At 42.0% G+C, this 21,496-nt stretch overlaps 1 protein-coding gene across 2 annotated transcripts in view; it reads right to left on the bottom strand.

The window, feature by feature from the left end:
* The window catches only part of LOC136876357 (sodium-coupled monocarboxylate transporter 1), a 176,744-nt gene that overhangs the window by 28,241 nt on the left and 127,007 nt on the right, over window positions 1-21,496 (bottom strand). For both annotated transcript variants that reach the window (XR_010860577.2, XM_067150234.2), the window contains exons 9-11: window positions 15,960-16,069; window positions 12,791-12,974; window positions 9,510-9,596 (exon numbers count right to left, since the gene is read on the bottom strand). Coding sequence is in view for 1 of the 2 variants with exons in the window: in XM_067150234.2 (XP_067006335.2) it covers window positions 9,510-9,596; window positions 12,791-12,974; window positions 15,960-16,069 (381 nt within the window). In the remaining variant the exon portion in view is untranslated. The remainder of the gene's footprint in view (window positions 1-9,509; window positions 9,597-12,790; window positions 12,975-15,959; window positions 16,070-21,496) is intronic.

Below are 21,496 nucleotides of genomic sequence, written 5' to 3'. Positions count from 1 at the left end.
TTCTCGAAGAAAACAATGTATGTGTTGGTACCTTGCAGACTACTACGTAAGCGCCAAGCGTTGCATATATGCAACACCCTATATTTTCGAAACTAAACATGTTTGCTTCAAAATAATGGATCTTCCTTGAATAATACCCTACCCTAAGAATGTTTATTAAGAAAAATGGAACATTTCAAAAAAATAAAAAATCGTGCGTTCAAGGGTTTTATAATACATGTGTAATTATTGTTCCTTGGTGAAAGTTCTATTGTATAGTATTGAACATTAAAAACTCGAAAAGCCTCTTATTATCCTACTTGTGAACCTTTACCTCTCTATCGAAATTCGCTCAGAGAGCATAAAAAACTTACCTTTCGGTAGCTATTTTTACTTTTTTCAATTTTGATGTGTCCTCCTCCTACCAATCCACTTATATCACTCAAACCCAGGTACTTTTTGTTGTCTATAACTTTTTCTGCCTCCCGCCTCCTGGTAATGCCCAATCGCCGCTACTGCAATATTCCCGAATGCTGAAAAAGATCGATCTTCACTATATTAATGCCTTCTCTTGAAGGCGGACGCTAAGAATTGCATGGACTGCTAAGTGAACCAATTAAATGACGTACCGGTGTGGATTTTAGTGCCGTGGGAATCCGAGGACATGTGCGGCTCGCCAGGTGCAGGTCTTTTGATTTAACTACCGTAGGCGAAATGCGCGTCGTGATGAGGATGAAATGTCGACGAAGACGACACATACATCCACCCAGCCCCACGTGCAAGCGAAATTAACCAATGAATTTGATTCTGTAGGCACAATGTAGGAAAAAAGATAACATAATATGTATCGGACCGTCTCTGTGGTGTAGAGGTTAGTGTGACTAGCTGCCACCCCCCGGAAGACAGGGTGCAATCCCCAGCTCTGCCAGGATCTTTTGAAAAGTGGCACGAAGGCTGTAACGGGGTCCAGTCAGCCTGGGGAGGTTAACCGAGTAGAGTGGGGGTTCGATTTCCTCCTCAGCCAACCTCGAAGTGGTTTTCCGTGATTTCCCACTTCTCCTAACTTAAGGCCATGGCTGCTTCCCACCCTCTTCCTTGTCTATACCTTCCAATCCTTCCATCCCGCCACAACGCCCGCATAGCAGGTGAGGCCGCCTGGGCGAGGTACTGGTCCTCCTCCCCAGTTTTATATCCTCTACCCAAAGTTTCACGCTTCAGGACACTGCCTTGAGACGGTACGGGTCAGAGGGAAAAATCGACCCTGCATGGTAAACGGATTAAGAAAGGAAAGAAAAAAATTAGGCCTACCACTGACTTTAATACTATATGTAAAACAATTCTATCTTATATAGATCATATTTGTTTGTTATAGTAAGTATGTGCTAAACATAATTCACGATAATTTTACTTGTAGAAATGGATTTAAGCTCTTTAATACAGCACTTTATTACCTATGATTTCAGGGTAAGTGCTCGACAGCGAAGTGTGGTCGCGGGGTAAGGCACTTGGATTTTGATTCCCGGTCGTGCTGACAATTTTTACTGAATAGTAAATGAATATAACTTTAAATAATAGAGTACCAAGCAGGTGAGAGGTGCACAGCAACCAATAGGAACAGCTGAGTAGAAGCTGTCATGGCGGAGATATGGACGGGTTCGGAAACTTAGAAGCAAATATCTGAAATATGGCGGATGAGAAAATATGAAGTAAGGAATTGGTGAAAAAAAAAAAAAAACCGACAATGTCCAGGAAATGATTGAAAAGAAATATGATATGCTTAAGGTAAGGTGTTCAAGGGATGAATTGAAACGGGGGGGGATAACGCCTGTGAGGTAGGCAACCCGCACAGCAAGTGTCAACGAACTATTTTTAAACAAACCAACATAGAGTCTTTGTTGTATGTCCGGCGCTCCCTTTCTCGCTCCACCAGCCAGCTGCACGCGCGCCTGTGTATCATTCTGCTAGCTTCGACGCGCAGCCCTCAGTGCGCGTGCCTGACCATCGAGTGTACTATAAATAGGAGCTCCCTGCCTGCTCAATTGCCCACTTGCCCCGGTGTCCAGCTCCAGAATACACCCTACGTCGAGCACGGAGGCTACTCCTCTTGAAAATGTGCTTCGACCAGGTGGACTGAATTTCTGGCAGTACGAGGTTTCACCTCTGGTCACCGCTCCCTTACCTGTTTCCACTGCCTATGTTCCGTAATTCTTTTACAAGCCATTTTCATTCCCTAAGTTATGCAAGCTCCCTTAGTTTCGCTAGGTGGAATTTCTTCAATCAATTGAACTTGCTTTTTAGGAATTCAGGCACTTCAACAAACAAGGACTCTCAAAGACATTCATGTTAGTGTGCCAGATAGTTTTCGACTATCAACGTGTCAATTCACAAAGACTATCTTTTCAAGATAGGAGTGTATATAAAGACTGTAAACCTGTACATATTGTATAAAGACAGACTTTTCTCAAGATTCAATATTCCTTTTTGCTTCAAAATAAATTTCAGTTATTTGTGTAAATATCATAAAGTGAAGCAATAAAAGTTGTGTTTTGTAAACTTCAACCTTGGTTACAACAGTCTTCCCTATATTTTAGACAGCTGGAGTAATGGCTCCGGTTCCCCTCTGGGGTCAGCCGGCCGCTGCAATCGATGTGTTCCCAACTACTCGCCCGCCCTTGGCTCCACATTTATCAACAGACCAGAAATCCACGATAGAAATTTCATGATCCGTATTGAAGTGTGATTACAATATTTGAAATTAAGAGGGTTCCTCCTGTTCAATACAAAGATGTTTATTAATGTGAAAGAATCAATCGTTCACATAAGGTACTAGTTTCGGCACCAGATATGTGCCATCATCAGCCACAAAGTCAAATCGGACAAACACAATAAAACTTTAAAACAACTTTAAAAACACACTATAACACTTGCACAGGTGATTATAAAATAAAATATGGCATATATATTCATTCGAGTTTTAAGCTGGACAAAAGTATTCATACATTCACGTAACATTATTATTCTCTAACGAGGAACAACGGTTAATTCTGTCCCTCAGTACTTGGTGTGTCTACCTCGTCTGTGAATCACTTCCCTCATTCCCTTGCTCATACTGTGCATCAAATATCCGATTGTCTCTGCTCCAATATTATGTTATTCCTTCAGAAGCAATTCTTTTAGCCGAGATTTGCTAGAGATGTGGTGGTTTCCTAATCTTCTTTCCAGTTAACTCCAGAGGTGCTCAATATGATTGATATTGGGGGATTGTGTGGGGTTTTGCAGGACGTGGGGCGTATTATAAAGCACCCATAGTCGGACAACCTCTGCTGTGTGCTTGGGATCGTTGTCGTTCTGGAAGTAGTAATCGTTTCCTAGACTCAGTATCTCTACACACTTCTTCAAATTTTCTTTGACAATATATAAATGACCAAATTTATCCATAGTTCCCTCAGCGAATACTAATTCCCCGACAACAGACGCGGCCATACACCCCTAGACCATAACACCACCTCCACCATGCTTCACAGTAGTTTGAAGTTTCTGGATGTCAAGAGCAGTATTAGAACTCTCCAAACCAAAATACGGTCATCGTTATGGAGCAGGTTTGACTTTCGTCCGAGAAATCAATGCTGTTGGAGAAAGCGCGGTCCTTTCCTACATAAGGTTTTGCGAACTCTAAGCTGCTCTTCTTTTTTACAATTGGCTTTACGTCGCACCGACACAGACAGGTCTTATGGCGACGAGGGGAGGGTAAAGGCCTAGGAGTTGGAAGGAAGCGTCCGTGGTCTAATGAGGTACAGCCCCAGCATTTGCCTGGTGTGAAGATGAGAAACCACGGAAAACCATCTTCAGGGCTGACGACAGTGGGGTTCGAACTCACTATCCTTCGGTTGCAAGTTCACAGCTGCGCGCCCCTAACCGCACGGCCAACTCAGCCGGTAATCTGCTCTTCTGATTCTTCTTGCATACGTAGGGCTTCTTTCTGGATGCCTCTTACATGAACGATGAGACGCCTCGCGGAGTCACTTGCTTTCCGAACTGTTCTTCGACAAAGGCAGCTGTCCCAGCAGATGTATATTTTGGGTCCTTGATCATTTGCATCACATGCCTCGTTTCTCTGGTCGTTAGTTCTTGTGGGAGACCGACACTTTCTTTGTTTATTAGCAGGCTCGCCTCTTTGAATCGCTTAATTATACTCTGCACACTCGAACGACTCTCCCAACGATGTTTGCAATTTCGGAATAAGATTTCCCTTCATTGTTTAATGAGACAATCAGCCACCTCATTTCGACTGCAGTTTACTTTCCTTTTCAACCCATTCCAACCACTTTTATACCACCAGTCATTCAGTACAGCTCGTTTGACATGCAGTCAGAACCTGAGAGAGACTGACTGTGGTAGACTGCTAGTTTGTCCGTTTTTTGACAGCCTACTGTACGAATACTTCTGTCCTGACATTTCTGGGCATTACAACGTAAACGTTTCTCGTTTTCACGCAAAAATACGGTCTTGCACTTGTGCTGATCTTTGGTATTACGGGAAATCTCATACATGTTACCCAAGGGGAATAGAGTAGGCACACGAAATAGTAATCGAGGTATAAGTCATTTACTGTAACATGTTCACTCTACGAGTACTTACATCCATATCTGTACATGTGAGGTAGTAGTCAGTAGTTAATTTCCAAAGAATTAAAGGTTGGCTGAAGGTAGTGGATGGTGTGATCAACAAAATTTGGCGTATTCTCAACCGCAACACGCTAATCTACACATTTTATCCCCATGCCAGAACATTAGGATCTGATTATGACTTCTGATTGGTAGACATTAAATGATCACGTTTCCACATTGTTAGAAAGGTATTTCGGTATTATTCACATTGAATTAATAACATTATTGTAATCCTCCTCACCCCCTCAATTCTTGCAATCCTCGTTCGATTCAGTGGCCGGTCGCCATATACTGAACACACATATACTCTGTCACACTACGAATAGGGCTTCGGTGACAACTCTTTTTCACTTCTCCACGCTATTTTTTCGGCTGGGTGGCGCTCTTCTCTGCTCAGTCGGCCTAAGAACAATCAAACGGGCAGACGCCTAGCTGGCTGTCGCCTATCCCTCACCATGTACACCTGTCTCATCAAAGGCGTGGACACATCCTTCACGGACTGGTTCATTTGTAATGAAGTTGATGGACACGGCCACTCGATCTGGGAAGTTGCACGGCTACAGGACAGATCTTCTGGACAGCCTTCGCCAGACGTCCTCGCCTTCTTCCGGGAACAGGCCCAAGTGGAGAACTTCATCACCGCTGGCGCCATCATCTCCGGTCGCCGGCACGAGGTGGTTCCGACTCCCGAGTATATCATCCGTGACCTGCGCTCCATTATGGACCCCCCTCTCACTGTTCCACCACGTTCCTCCCGCCCGACGAGGTCCCCACCTCCCCCAACCTCCATTACGTTTACCAGCACCACTCCCACCTTCATCACTTCTGCCTCCACGCCCATGACTGCATCGCCCGTCATTACCATGACTAGCCACTCTTCTCCTATCATGTCTATTTCCCCCATCTCCCTACCTGTCTCTCTCCCGAGTCCAGTGCTACCCCCTGTCACCGTTTCGGCTGCCACCTCTGCGGCTCCGCCTGCTCGCCAGGAATCCACACCCGACGCAGCAACGCTACCTCTTCCACCGTCTCTGAGCTGCGTCATCCGTGGCATCGACCCGGCCATCCCAGAACAGGATATCCAGACCGAACTTCAACTGGCTGGTGTGGAGGCCCGTCGAGCGTTCCGTATCTTCAACGATCACGGCCCAACGTTCATGGTCCGTCTTCAGCTCTCGTCTACCGCCGCCGTTGACCAACTGATCACCACTGGCGTCCGTCTTCGCGGAAGAACTTACCGAGTAGAACCTTCCCGCTCCCCACCCCGCCCTGTCCGTTCTTCTTCTCCAAACCCTTCTTCTCGCCCACCACCAGTCCCGCCGCCCACTCCCCCGCCGCCACCACTTAACGTCCCCGCTCCGCCGCCCATTCATTTTCTCCCGCCCCTCCCGATATTGGACCTTCTCCGTTTACTCGCTACTTCCGTCACCAACATGACCACAACCCTGTCCTTCCTTCTCTCACAACATTACCCTCCTCCTGTCTCCAACTTCCTACCACACCCGCTCATTACTCCAGCTCAATATATATAATGTAACTCTCTGTACTATTCTTTATATTCCTGTCTCTTCGTCCATTTGTTATACTCTTCTGTACCTATCTGTATAATAGTGTATCCTCATTCGTTCTTCTCCTACTTTTCCCTTAAGTATGTATATACATACCACTAAATATATTGTTTTTTTCTCTCATATATGTATATTGTACACGGCCTAAGAGCTACTTTGTATAGCTGACGGCCCGCCTACCCATCGGGTAGGAATGAAATAACCTTGTGAGAAAAAAAAAATACTGAAGAGTGACGGGTTGCCTCCTGTACATCTTACATTCACCTCTACATTTCTATTCACCTCCTTCACCCCTGAGGTGCCACTTTCCGGTATTCATCGTCTAATACACACAGGGATCCTCTCTTCCAAAATTGATCGTCTGGAGTACAAAGTTAAGAATACTATACTGTATTTGTTACCCCATAATCCCGTCATTTCTCATCACATTCAAGTCCAGTTTGTACCCTGTGTGTTAAAAGAAAAATTGTTCCTTCACCTTGCAATTTATTTCCATATAGCCGTATTCAAGTCTGGCATATTTATTTTCACGTATCCATGTGCTAGTTTTATTTGGTATAAATTAAACTTAAAATTATTTTCTGATAGGCCTACCTTGCCATTTAATTTTACAGTTCCGTATTTTCCATTACTATTCAAAAGACGGCCGAGTTCTTTTCAAGTATTTGTGTTTCTTCTTTATTAGAGTCGAAATTCAATAATAATAATAATAATAATAATAATAATAATAATAATAATAATAATAATAATAATAATAATAATAATAATAATAATAATAATAATAATAATATTTTCGTTATGTTTTTTTGGCTGCCTATGCCCCATCAATATCAGTGTGAGTAAAACAACGTTTGTGGCCTGTTGTACCCTTCAGTTGTGATAAAACATCTATCCTCTCTCTTTCTGTCCTATGTACTCCAGGATGAACCAAAATGAACAAATGTTTTAAAGAAGCCAATTTTTCTAATATAAATAATTATTTCAACTTTAATGTACCTCGGCCCGAAGTTTCTTAAGCAAATACAGTATAAAATGTACATAACACTAAACCTTCATGACAGTGGCATCTTGCTATCAAAATCCTGGTATTGTGATCTACTGTTAAACGTAGGCAAGTCTGTAAAGAAGGCAGCACAGATCATAAAAATTACATACGAGGATTTGAATATGAATGTAGCGGATTCACTACGAACTTTTAGCTAGGGCTAGACTTGAGAACTATTAGGAGAGAGAAACTAAAGCATTTGGACCATACCAGCTAAGTAAATAAATGGCTCCTAATTTACTTAAAAGGAACTTCTACAGCATCACGCTCCTATATCAACGGTCCACTAAGATAAAAAATTGCATTATTAAATAAATAACTCTGAGTACGATGATAATAGTACGGATCACATGAGCTACAGATTCAATTTTCAATGAATATTTGCGAAGTCCAAGTGTACAGCAGTACGAATGCGTGAGCATGTGATCGCTTACAACCAATCAGTAACCAGAACCAAATCTTGGATTTCTGGCCTGTTGGTAAATGTAGGGCCAAAGGCGGGCTAGCAGTTGGAAACACGTCGAAGGCAGCGGTCGGCCGACCCCAGAGGGAAAACCAGAGCCATTACCCCAGCTGTCTAAAATACAGGGAGGACTCTACGTCGGTTTGTTTAAAGTAAGTTGTTGATTCCTGCTTAGTGGGTTGCCTACCTTACAGGCGCTACCCGCTGTTTCAATTCAACCTTTGAACAAGTTCCCTAACTCATAGACTATCGTATATTTTCTAAACCATTTCCTTGACATTGTCCTTTTCCCGAATGTCTTCCTCCATGTCCTCACATCCACTACATTACACATACTTGGTTCTAAGTTTCCGAAGCCATCCATGTTGCCGCCATGACACCTTCTACTCAGCTGTTGTATCTAATTTGTTCCTATTGGTTACTCTGCTCCTCTCACTTCCTAGGTACTCTATAATTGAAAGTTATATTTATTTACTGATCAGTAAAATTTCTCCTCCCTACTGGAGTTCGAACTCCAGTGTTCAACATTCATACTCCAGCGCGTTACACCAAGATCGTCGTCGTTGAGCCACTTGGTAACAAAATTCTAAAGAGGAGGGAGCTAAAATGATCCATTCACTCAAGTGTAAGTACCATGAATTTGATTTAGTAGGCGCAATGTAGTTCTGTGGTGCAGTGGTTAGTGTGATTAGCTGCCACCCCCGGAGGCCTGGGTTCGATTCCCGGCTCTGCCACGAAATTTGAAAACTGGTACGAGGGCTGGAACGGGGTCCCCTCAGCCTTGGGAGGTCAACTGAGTAGAGTAGAGGTGGGTTCGATTCCCACCTCAGCCATCCTGGAAGTGGTTTTCCGTGGTTTCCCACTTCTCCACCAGCGTGACTAGCTGCAACACTCGGGGCCCCGGATTCGATTTCCGGCTCTGCCACAAGATTTGAAAAGTGATAACAGGACTGCAACGGGTCCACTCAGCCTCAGGAGGTCGACTGAGGAGAGGCGGATTGGATATCCACCTCAGCCATCGTTGAAGTGGTTTTCCGTGGTTTCTCACTTCTCCTTCAGGCAAATGCCGGGATGGTACCTAACTTAAGGCCACGGCCGCTTCCTTCCCTCTTCCTTGTTTAACCATTCCAACCTTCCCATTCCCACCACAAAGCCCCTTTTCAGCATAGCAGTTGAGGCCGCCTGGGCGAGGTACTGGTCATCCTGCCCAGTTGTATCTCCCGACCCAAAGTCTCACGCTCCAGGACACTGCACTTAAGGCGGTAGAGGTGGGATCCCTCGCTGAGTCCGAGAGAAGAACCAACCCTGGAGGGTAAACAGATTAAGAAAGAAAGAAAGAAAGAGTAAAATAATAATGATTGCCTGATTGTAGTGTACCACTTGATAGTACTCAGAGAAATTAACGATAGTCATCGCTAGGACGGCAATGAAAGAAACTGTGAACCGTGGTGGGTTTGAACACCGCCGTATCAGCAGCTCTGAAGATGGTTTTCCGTAGTTTCCCATTTTAACACCAGGAAAATACTGGGTTCATAGTCGATTTTTTCTCATCCATAGCCCTTTCTCATCCTTGTGTCACCAAGAACCTTTGATGTGTGAAATTCAAAAGCTAGCAATCGGACTCGTCCTGTACTATCATACTGGACAGTGGTTATGTACGTAGCGCATATATCACGGGTCTTACATAAACTGATAAATCAAATTAGCGATCTGACTTAAACTATACCTGTCATCGTTCTTACCTCTGTATAAATATTTCATGTCAAAGAGCTAGTAAGAATGGTTACCTTGCTATTAACCCATGGAAGAAGAAATCCCATACAGAATATTCCAACAAGAGGACCATCGGCCATAACCCCCACAGTCAAAACAACCTGCAAAGGAATAAGAGGTCTTGATTAATTTAGTAAATATTATATTGAATGTTGGGAGGAATATCAGAAACGATCAAAGACAGACATACAAAAATATATATGGTACATTCAATTAAAATACGAAATCAAATTATCTTAATACTTAACAATAAAATGCATATCTGAAAATTATGATTGAGTTTCTTTCAAATTTCCCCCTTGCTGTATACTCATGTTCGATAATGAAGGATATTGTAAGTTAGTGCATTGTCACAGATGAAAGGAACAAATAAAATGTGCTCGTTTAGTTCAGAACAAATACAAAAATACGCATAACAATGCTCAATTTTAAAGTTCATCTGGTGTTAACAGGTGATATTATGTACGAGACGTTCCATTCTTCCCACACCGAGTGAGTTGGCCGTGCGATCAGGGGCACGCGGCTGTGAGCTTGCATCCGGGAGATAGTGGGTTCGAATCCCACTGTCGGCAGCCCTGAAGATAGTTTTCCGTGGTTTCCCATTTTCACACCAGGGTAATGCTGGGGCTGTACCTTAATTAAGGCCACGGCCGCTTCCTTCCAACTCCTACGCCTTTCCTATCCCATTGACGCCATAATATCTATCTGTGTCGGTGCGACGTAAAGCAATTAGCAAAACAAAAACAAAAAAAAAGCACTCTTCCCATGCTGTGGCCGAGTGTCAGTGCGAGTATCTCATACAACGAACAATGGTCCGGCAGTAATTAGGGTGGGGTCTCAATTGTGCACGAGAACCACCTAAGGCTTCTAGAAGGTTCGTTGAGGTACCTGACGATCTACAATACGTCCTCCGAGTGCGTTCAAAACATACTCAAAAGAGACCAGTACAGGTAACATGTAGGCCAATCCGAACCGATAATGTTCTCGGTTTTCAGGTAGTCGTTCACAAATGTTGTCTGACAATGTAACTCATTGCACAGCTTACCCAAAAATCTGTTGGCCTGTTACAGAGCCACTCGCGATTCCATTGAGATGTACAGTATATGTGAGTCTCACGACGCCTTACCCTACCACTACGCTGCCACCGTCATAATGGACATCGTCAGCATCATTAACTGCACTGTATCTAATTCCATGTTTTCACCAAATATAAACTTGCCCGGAATCACTCCAACGACTGTAAATGAACTTGACCGGAAATCTTTCAAAACCTCACTGTTCCGTGGCCAAAACTTGATGTTCTCTGCACCACACTAATACGGCATTTTTGAGGACAACAATCAGTTGATGCATCTCACAAGCCTGCAGGCATACAGTCCTGCTTTGCAAAATCGGCTTTACTCAGTAAATCTTACCTCCCTAGCAAGATACTACTGCGTTGTTTGGTAGTTAGGTCCAAATATCGATGCTCTTGTGCCTCACTCCTTGGACGCTCACGGCTGAAGGACAAGATGTCGTTGAATCCAGCAAAGAAGTACCTTCTGCTGTTGATACACTGCTGCCAAAGTTACGAAAGAAGAGCAATTTTGGAAAGATGCTTCTGGTACGCTTTTCAAACCATCCATCAGAGCCTTGTGGATATCAGCAATGTCTTTATGCCACCCTCCCTTGAGCCGGGGGAGGGAGAAGTAGTTGGACGGTAAAATATCAGGAGAATATGCAAGAATATGGTGAAGTTGTGTTTTATATGTTATAAATCTAATTTTTGGTCCGTATTGAAAATTTACAGTTCAACAACAATAAAGGTGTTTAAATTAATCCACCTATTCAATACTTTTATTTTCACTTATAGTGGTTACATAAATAGACTATAAGTTAAATGGGACATGTTTCGCCCTCAATTAAGGGCATCTTCAGCCTAAAAGCAATCATCAAACGTACAACTAATATTAAAAGTGGAAGCTAAAAGTTTAGTTGCAATTACAACACGAGACTCAGAGCCAACAGAAGGACAGCAACCAACACAACAGTATATAAAAAATAGCAACTTTCAACTAACATAAAACATTATTTCAGTATCTACTGACATTTCCTGGCAAGGTTTCAGCCAATAGTATTACCTACCGGTGCTAAGGGCCACTTACAATTTTTCAACTGATGCTTCTGTCACACTTTATGCTCACGAATTTCATCAGCGGCCTTGAACATATTGTATTTAAGACAATCATGTTTATAGTATCGTCGCCATAAGACCTATCTGTGTCGGTGCGACGTAACGCAACTAGCAAAAAAAAAAAAGTCATGTTTATGCTTGTGTTCACGCCCTCATGTCGTTGGCTTTATATTATTACCACTTTGGTATTCCACTAATATTTTAAATGAGCTGTTTTAATTGGAATTTTAATGAAAGAAGTTTTAGTCTCCGACAAGATTATAGTTTAATCATTGACAGTGTTTCCATTAGCATATTTATATATTGTATTATTTTTCACATTTTTATGTTCCGAATTTTAATAACTGGCTGAACTTTTAACTTCCACTTTTAATATTAGTTGTACTTTTGATGATTGAGGCTGAAGATGCCCTTAATTGAGGGCGAAACATGTCCCATTTAACTTATAGTCTATTATGTAACCACTATAAGTGAAAATAAAAGTATTGAATAGGTGGATTAATTTAAACACCTTTATTGTTGTTGAAGGTGTGTTTTCCAGAAAATTCTTGAACTGGTAGAACGGTGCGCGGTACAAAATATTTCGTAAAAACCAAAGGAGTGGCTACGCAGTTTGGTTCACGTGGCTGTCAGCTTGCATTTGGGAGCTGGTGGGATCGAACTCCGCTGTCGACAGCTCTGAAGGTGGTTTTCCGTGGTTTCCGATTTTTACTTCCACAAAAATACACTTCACACATAATTAACAGGTAGAAGTAAATATTCAAAAATGTGTTCGGGCAGCGCATGGAGCATTTTATATTAAGACACGTTACCTGACCTATTGTTAACGAGTGTTGTGGAGCAGCGCGGCTGTAGTGAATAGCGAATTTTTATTGACCATTAAAATACAATATGTACAATAAGTAGGGTAGTAAGTTCATTTCTGCTCCTCCTCTAGCCAATAACATGCGGGCTACCCATCCAAGAGGTTACCATACCCAATGTTGGTTAACTTCGGTCAATACACATACCTCTGATTTCATGCTAATGACTGTTCCCTATCCTATAAGTATTCAATGTTAAAACAAGTACTTTTGTTCCTAACTCCATACAATTAGTGCCCGCTTAGAAACTGACACTTACCTGAAGCACAGATCCCAACTTTTCAATGACGAAGACGAGCGCGAATCCCATCATTCCCACAATGACGACAACACTCTTCATTAACACGTTCGTCTGCCTTTCTGTTAGGGGCTTTGAAGAAAATGCTTTGTAAAAGTCTTCCAACACCACGGCCGACATTGAGTTCAGCGTAGAGGAGAGAGTACTGAAAGTGTATTTCAAGATCAAAACACAGTGAATTACACATTCAAATTAAGCATCAAATATTGTATAATAATAATAATAATAATAATAATAATAATAATAAGACTACCGTATGCGAGTGAACGCTAGGACTCAGGATATCTTACTCGAAGTTGTGCGTATAACCTGGCTTTGATGGTGGGGTCATATGAGGCAAATGGAGGGGATTAGGTTACCTAGGAGAATAATGGACTCAGACATGGAGGGTAAGAGGAAAGAGGGAGACCAAGACAACCATGGTTAGCCTCAGTTTTTGATGATTTAATAATGAGACGTGTGGAACTAAACGAGGCAATGGAGTTAACTGCAAGTAGATTGTAGTGGCGTTTAGTTAATTCACAGTGACTTGCAGACTGGATGCTGAAAATCCTAACAGTCTATAATAGTAATAAATAATAATAATAATAATAATAATAATAATAATAATAATAATAATTATTATTATTATTATAACGGCGTGTGGCCTCCGGAGAGGCCTGGTGCAGGTCTTTTGACTTGACTCCCTTAGGTGACCTGCGCGTCATGATGAGGATGAAGTGATGATGAAGACGACACATACAGCAAGTCCCCGTGCCAGGGGAATTAACCAATTATGGTTAAAATTCCCGACCCTGCCGGGAATCGAATCCGGAACCCTTGTGACCAAAGGCCAGCATGCTAACCCTTTGGCCATGGAGCCGGATAATAATAATAATAATAATAATAATAATAATAATAATAATAATAATAATAATAATAATAATAATAACGAACAAGCTGGTTGCGTGGTACGGGCCGCATAGTTGTGGGCTAGCATTCGGGAGATAGTACGTTCGAAGTCAAACATCGGCAGTCCTGGAGGTGGTTTTCTGTGGTTTCTCATTTTCACGCCAGGACGCTTCTACTGTCTGAATTTTTTAAAAAAAATGTATTTTTGAAGTATCTTATCGATCTTCGAGTGTTGATTGGATGTTCAGGTGCTAGGTATACCTTTGTCAGTGTTAAAGGTGGCTGCCATCGGGTCGGTGTTGTGTTGTGTTGTGTTTGCACCTGTGTAATTGTAGTGTCCTAGCAATCACGGTGTCCGCACAAATGTAAGGGAGAGCAGAGGATGCAAAAGCTCTGGCTAGTTTGTCGTAGCGTTAGTCAGTTGAAGTGAGGCTTAAGTCTTGATTTATGCTGGGTTCTGTACAAGTCTTCTCATGGGAAGAAAATACTTTGGACGTTTCTCGAGCTGGTGTTCGTCTGTCAGCTGATGAAGTTAGTAGTAGTGTCCAATTTTGTACCTTTTGCAGTGTGCAGCAAGTCAGCGGCTAGCGTTCCATAGACAGGGACAGCGTAATTTAACACAGATCTAATTAGTGTCTAATTAGTCATCCTATCCTCCGATAGGTGTCGATCCCACCCGCTGATAGCCGTCTCTTTTTACGTAGCTTTATGTTGACGTTAAAACTTCTTCTTCTCCTTCCTATCCCATTTCCCCTCGTTTATTGCGGCCGGCATTTCCTGGGGGATTATACCAAATTTTACGGCGGGATGCTCTTCCTGACGCCAACCCTATGTGGAGGTAACTGCCGCGCCGAGTAGCTCAGACGGTTGAGGCGCTAGCCTTCTGACCCCAACTTGACAGGTTTGATCCTGGCTCAGTCCGGTGCTATTTGAAGGTGCTCAAATACGTCATCCTCGTGTCGGTAGATTTACTAGCACGTAAAAAGAACTCCCGCAGGACAAAATTCCGGCACCTCGGCGTCTCTGAAAACCGTTACAGTAGTTAATGGGACATAAACATTATTATTATTATTATTATTATTATTATTATTATTATTATTATTATTATTATTATTATTATTATTATTATTTTAATATTACTGTTATTATGTGGAGGGAACTAGGCCTCTTCGCTATTGCGTGTTTCTGCTGTGGTTAGTAGTGCGGTGTGTTGTATGTAAATGAAAAGAAGTATATTAAACCGATCACGCATACACAGTGCCCGAGCCAGAGGAAGTAACCATATGCGGTTAAAAGCCTCGGCCAGGCAGAGAATCGAATCTAGGGCCCTCTGAACCGAAGACAAATGCGCTGATCAATCATCCAAGGAGCCGCACTTATGCTGACATTACGACCGAAAAAAAAGAAGAAGCTAATCCAACAATTTTTGGTCTATTGCTAATTTGCTGTGAACATATAATGACTAGGGCCCGGATGTTTATGCAGTAGTAGGTTAGAATGGAAACTTACTGAAGCGAGTAATAAGTAGTCTACCCGCACGACGGTAGTGCTATGAGGATTGCATAAACATTACTGCTTCGGTAAGATAGTTTGCATTCGAACCTATTACTGCATAAACATCCGGACCCTAATGATCACTGTGTTCTCGGTGGTGTTGATAGTGATTGTTGTTATAGGGGACAAAACAACGTGATTTGCAACCTCATGATGACTGTATATTGAAGGGCGAGGAGAAACAAACATGTCAACATGTCAGTGTACTGCAGAACAGAAGAAGACAGAAGACATAGAAAACAGAAAAATGTTGAGTAAAATACAGAAGCGAAGGATCTGACCTAGAAGAAACGAAATAAGAACATTCTCAGAAGGGAAACGAGCTAGGGCGAACGAGAGAATGAAGGAGTACTATCAAAAGCGGAAGGAAAGAGGAAACAATTCGAGAATGTGACGTGAGATGTATAACTGTAGCACCTAGCTGGCTGAAACAAATAATAATAATAATAATAATAATAATAATAATAATAATAATAATAATAATAATAATATGTATAACTATTACGTAGTCGTATAAAGTGTCAGATATCAAGCTGAATTTTTTGAATTCCATCTCATTTCTTACTTCTTCTTAAATGCAATGCTAGTCTGATCCTAAATGTCAGCATTAAAATGCTGGTAATAATTTCTGGGCCGCTTTCTATTAGGTACGCTAAACTAATCAGAGAACTATGATGTACTGTACCTGAGAGCAGCGCTGAATACTCCGGCCACGAAGATACCAGGCAGTCCAGGGAAATTCCCCAGCGTTCTCATCACTAGGAGTGGAATTACTTGGTCCTTAGCCTCCACAAGCTGCAAATGTTAGAACACAAGAAGTGTTATTATAGCATTTATACTACTACAACAACAACTACATTAAGGACCTTGGCCTGGGAAGACGATAACTGCCCAGCGGATACTGAAGTGCCATGGGGTAAGCGCGATGACGCTCTCAGACCGGCCCTCTACCTTTCGCATAAAGCAGCATCTAAGTTGGTCCCATGAGGCTGTGTGAACTTCGTTCTAATCCTCAATCCAGAATTAAAATCCTTGGACTGTCCGGGAAACGAACTGGGGGCCCCTGGGTTAGAAGGAAGTATGCAACCGCTACACCACGAGGCTCACAATAATAATAATAATAATAATAATAATAATAATAATAATAATAATAATAATAATAATAATGAAAATCCACAGCATGTTTCCAGTCATTTGACCGGGTCAGGAATGGGGTGAATGAATCCCCATCTAGCGACGAGGATCGGAATTGTGCCGGCTGCCGAAGCCTGTTGCACTCCTCTGGAGCAATGATTAATGAATGACAGTTGAAATGAAAAGATTTTGGGGAGTGTTGCTGCAATGAAATATGACAGAGAAAACTGGAGTACCAGGAGAAAAATCTGTCCCGCCTCCACTTTGTCCAGCACAAATCTGACATGGAACGACTGGGATTCGAACCACGGAACCCAGTGGTGAGAGGCCTGTGCGCTGCCGCCCGAGCCACGGAGGCTCTATAATAATAATAATAAATGGGAAAACGTGTACTGAAATCTATCCCGCATGCACCCATTAAGGAGGCTCACTGGAAGGATAAGAAGGAACAGAAAACTCTTGGGAAGAGTTCGAAGACATTCTCTCTAAAATTCTCCACCCTCCCAAAAGCACGCAATCATTCTGCTTCTTCAGTGCTCAACTTAGCAAATAAAGAGCATTTGAGAATACTGTCAGAATCTAACTAACCACCGGAAAACTACTCGTAACGGAAAAAGATTCGTGGAACTCTACAGGTCGGTAGATGCAGAGTGGTTCTCGGGCCATAAGTGGTCCAACAGCTCTGCACTTTGACCGGCCAACCGAGCAGACGAGCGGTGGCCACGGCTCTACCGTGCCTCTACGCCTTTTCATTCGGGAGTCGGGACAGGGCTGGCCCCAACCGTCGGCTGTCCAGAGAATAGTTTTCCGTGGTTTTCCATTCTCCTGTACTAATGCGATTGCCAGGACCGTTCCTAGTATAGGCAACGGCAACACCATCACCTTCTCCAAGCATCTCCTTCACCGTAACAAATCTCCCGGCGTGAGAGACGGCGTCACCGCCTACGAGGCCCGCCTCCCCCTTCAGGGGTGGAATAAAAACATTTTTGTAGCAGTTGTAACTCTGTAAGACGTTCGACTTGGTTCTGAAATCGACCATTTTTAAACATCTGTCTCGGAAACAGAAAAAACTGACGTCCCAAAACCCCAGTGTTGGTGAGTTACAAACTGATCGCGTTACCATCGCACAGACAGCGCAACATGATATCCAAAATGCGAAAGTGCTGAGAAATGTTAAAAACTTGGCCTGGATCCTTTTTTAATGTCAGGGTTAAATTCCTTCCAAGAAACGTCAGGAAGGGACACATGAAGAGGATTATTCGAGGTGACACATAAAACCTAATAACCAGCCGAGAATTCAGTCAGAAACTGGAATCCTTAGATCCAAAGAATTGGGAGCAACTGAAAGAGACCATCGTTCAAACGGCTATGGATATAGTCCCTTATCAAAATCATTAAAGCATTCCTGGTGGACTCAACAATGTGTTGGAGCAATAAAGCAAAGAGAGCTTGTCTGGCAGAGATGGAACACGCAGAAGATCCGAGATAACAGAAAGCACTTCCTGGGAGGCGAAAATTCACGCGGTCAAAAGCTTCCGCTAATTGAAACGTACCTTCGACAACAATGACTGAATGGGTTGCTATATTTCTAGAAAATAGATCTAAGAGAATTAGAGAATTAAGAATTAAGAATTAAGAGGGGAATTTCTCAAGGCAGTATTATTGGACCTTTATGTTTTCTTATATATATAAATGATATGAGTAAACAAGTGGAATCAGAGGTAAGGCTTTTTGCGGATGATGTTATTCCGTATAGAGTAATAAATAAGTTACAAAATTGTGAGCAACTGCAACGTGACCTCGATAATGTTGTGAGATGGACAGCAGGCAATGGTATGTTGATAAACGGGGTCAAAAGTCAGGTTGTGAGTTTCACAAATAGGAAAAGTCCTCAGAGTTTTAATTACTGCGTTGATGGGGTGAAAGTTCCTTTTGGGGATCATTGTAAGTATCTAGGTGTTAATATAAGAAAAGATCTTCATTGGAGTAATCACATAAATGGGATTGTAAATAAAGGGTACAGATCTCTGCACATGGTCATGAGGGTGTTTAGGGTTTGTAGTAAGGATGTAAAGGAGAGGACATATAAGTCTCTGGTAAGACTCCAACTAGAGTATGGTTCCAGTGTATAGGACCCTCACCAGTATTACCTGATTCAAGAACTGGAGAAAATCCAAAGAAAAGCAGCCCGATTTGTTCTGGGTGATTTCCGACAAAAGAGTAGCGTTCCAAAAATGTTGCAAAGTTTGGCCTGGGAAGAATTGGGAGAAAGAAGAAGAGCTGCTCGTCTAAGTGGTATATTCCGAGCTGTCAGCGAAGAGATGGTGTGGAATGGCATTAGTAGACGAATAGGTTTGAGTGGCGTTTATAAAAGTAGGAAAGATCACAATATGAAGATAAAGTTGGAATTGAAGAGGACAAACTGGGGCAAATATTCATTTATAGGAAGGGGAGTTAGGTATTGGAATAACTTACCAAGGGAGATGTTCAATAGATTTCCAATTTCTTTGAAATCATTTGAGAAAAGGCTAGGAAAACAACAGATAGGGAATCTGCCACCTGGGTGACTGCCCTAAATGCAGATCACTATTGATTGATTGATTGATTGATTGATTGATTGATTGAAGCCAACTATAATAATACAGATAGGCCTTCAAGAAAAACAGCAAAGGCCCTGATGGTAAATTTGCTTAAAATGATAAGAACAATTGCAGATCCTGACAAGAATACTTTTTGAGTCTTTGCAAAACTGCCTGGCCGAGGCGGTAAAGGCATGCTCGGTTTGAATCCCCGTCAGAAGTCGTAAAATTTAAGAAACGAGATTTCCACTTCCGGAGGTGCATATGGCCCTGAGGTTCACTCAGCCTACACCAAAAATTAGTACCAGGTTAATTCCTGGGGACAAAGGCGGCCGGGCGTAGAGCTAACCACTCTACCCGATCACGTGCCGAGGTTGACAATGGTGGAAGCCTTTACCTTCCACTCCTCCAAGGGCCTTCATGGCCTGTACGGAGGTGACTTTGCTTTGATTTTTTGCACAACTGTGAGGTTCCAAAATCAATATTCATCTTCGAAGAAAGTACATCCACCAATCCTGACTCATTCCTATCCACTAGAAAATAAATCCAGCAGATCATCCCGTCCCTCAAGAACAACAAAGCACCTGGTGAGGACGATATGATCGCTGGAATCTGGAAATATTGAGGCGACAAGACGATCGATAGACTGACAATTTGCGAAATGTGGAAAACAGAGAAACTTCCCCTTTTCTTAGAGAAGGCAATAAAAATGGCCTGAGTAAGTACCGAGCCATCTCAATTACTTACAAGGTAATCTCGAATGTCCTCCAAACCAGAGCAGAGAAACAACTGGATCTTCCACTGAGAGACTACCAAGGATGGTCTAGAAAAGGATGCTCGTATGTTTAATTGATCAGGAACCTTGAATCAATTCTTTCCTATCTGAAACGTAGGAATAGGAAGTTCAATGTGATAGGCGATTAACCCACCAGTTTTAAATTTTAGCGATGCACTTATGCGGATTTTTACTTTTCATGACGCCCCTATGTAGATTTTTAAAATGCCTTGAATATTTTAAATACAATTCAATTACTGGTGGTGGAATTAAAATTCTGAAAGCCGGCATTGAATATGAAATGTTGTGTGGTGATATAGACTGTCGATTTTGGAAACATTATACACTGGCTGACAAATGAATTGAAGCACCCAATCGAAATGGTCGGATGTCAACATAACTTCGTACACATCATGTGAATGATTAGAGTTGCAATTCTCTGTGACAGGTAGAACGACCATCAGGGTGAATTCGTGTTGTTCGTGTTTAGTGTTATTACTAGGGCTCGGATGTTTAGGAAAAGTCATATTTCTTCTTTGTCTCTATTTTCTTGCCTGATTGGATGTTGGTGCAATTCAGGTGATTATCGTCACAATTAAGTGATTTTTATTTGTCATATAAATGCATATTTTGGCTCTTTTTTCCATAAGGTCATATTTTGACCTATTTTCGTAAAAACGTCATATTTCTGTCATATTTCGGCGCTCTGACGACAGCTGTACCTGTGTAAAATCATCTTCAACCTATCGAATGCGAACTAGTGTTCACAAAACTGTTTCTCGGTATCGCATCTGTAGTTAATATAAGTGGAATACCGTTTGTATAGAATGAAGGCCACAGACTTCACTGCACCTCTTCCCAGGATTTAAATATGCACCAATAACCTTGTGACATAGAAAGGAGCTTCTGTTCTTACAAGAATGTGTTAAGTGACAATCGGAGGTTTTTCGCGCCTGATGATTTGAAGATGAATCTTCTCATACACTTCAATTCCACCCGCGGAGAAGAATGAAAAAGGTACGTCAATTTGCACTATAGGCCCTGCCGCCCTACCATAATATACTGAAAGACACTTACTTAATTCTTTTCGTGCTGCTCAATTTAAACGCATTTAATAATATTAATGAAATCTGGGTTTGAACGTTCCAAAATATTTAAAAAAATAGATTGATTTCTAGTTTTCTCGTACTTCAAACCACCACTACAGGGTGAAAACATGTTTTGACTTTTAAATTGTTGTGTGATCTGATTATCTTAGTACCGGTACTTTATAGCTATGTATTCATAAATTATCGGTAAGTGAATCAAGGACAATAGACTGTGAATAACTGCTGAACATGTATATTCAGAAAATTAGTCGAAAATGAAAGAATAAAGAATTAAGTTAACAAATATGTATCAAACGAATTGCCCTTTCGATTTATAATTTATTAAAAATGTCCATATTTAGTCATTTACCGGTCATATTTTGTAATTTTTACGTCATATTTCTCCAGCTTTGAGGTCATATTTAATCACTTTTGAGGTCATATTTGCTTGCTTAGGTCTTAAACATCCGAGCCCTAGTTATTACCTCACCAAGGCGAGTGGAGTCTTGCACAGCACAGCGCCACTAGTAACGGACATGACGTCATCGCATTACAGTCAGCCAAGGGGAACAACTGGAACAGTAGCCAAAACCGAATATAGTACTCAGATCTTAAAGCAAATTTCGATTAGCGGCAATATGGCCGC

Source organism: Anabrus simplex, chromosome 6 (genome assembly GCF_040414725.1).
Source record: "Anabrus simplex isolate iqAnaSimp1 chromosome 6, ASM4041472v1, whole genome shotgun sequence".
In the NCBI taxonomy this organism is placed as follows: domain Eukaryota; kingdom Metazoa; phylum Arthropoda; class Insecta; order Orthoptera; family Tettigoniidae; genus Anabrus; species Anabrus simplex.
The sequence above is the reverse complement of the archived record's forward strand: the minus strand, read 5'-3'. Positions and strand labels throughout refer to the sequence as shown.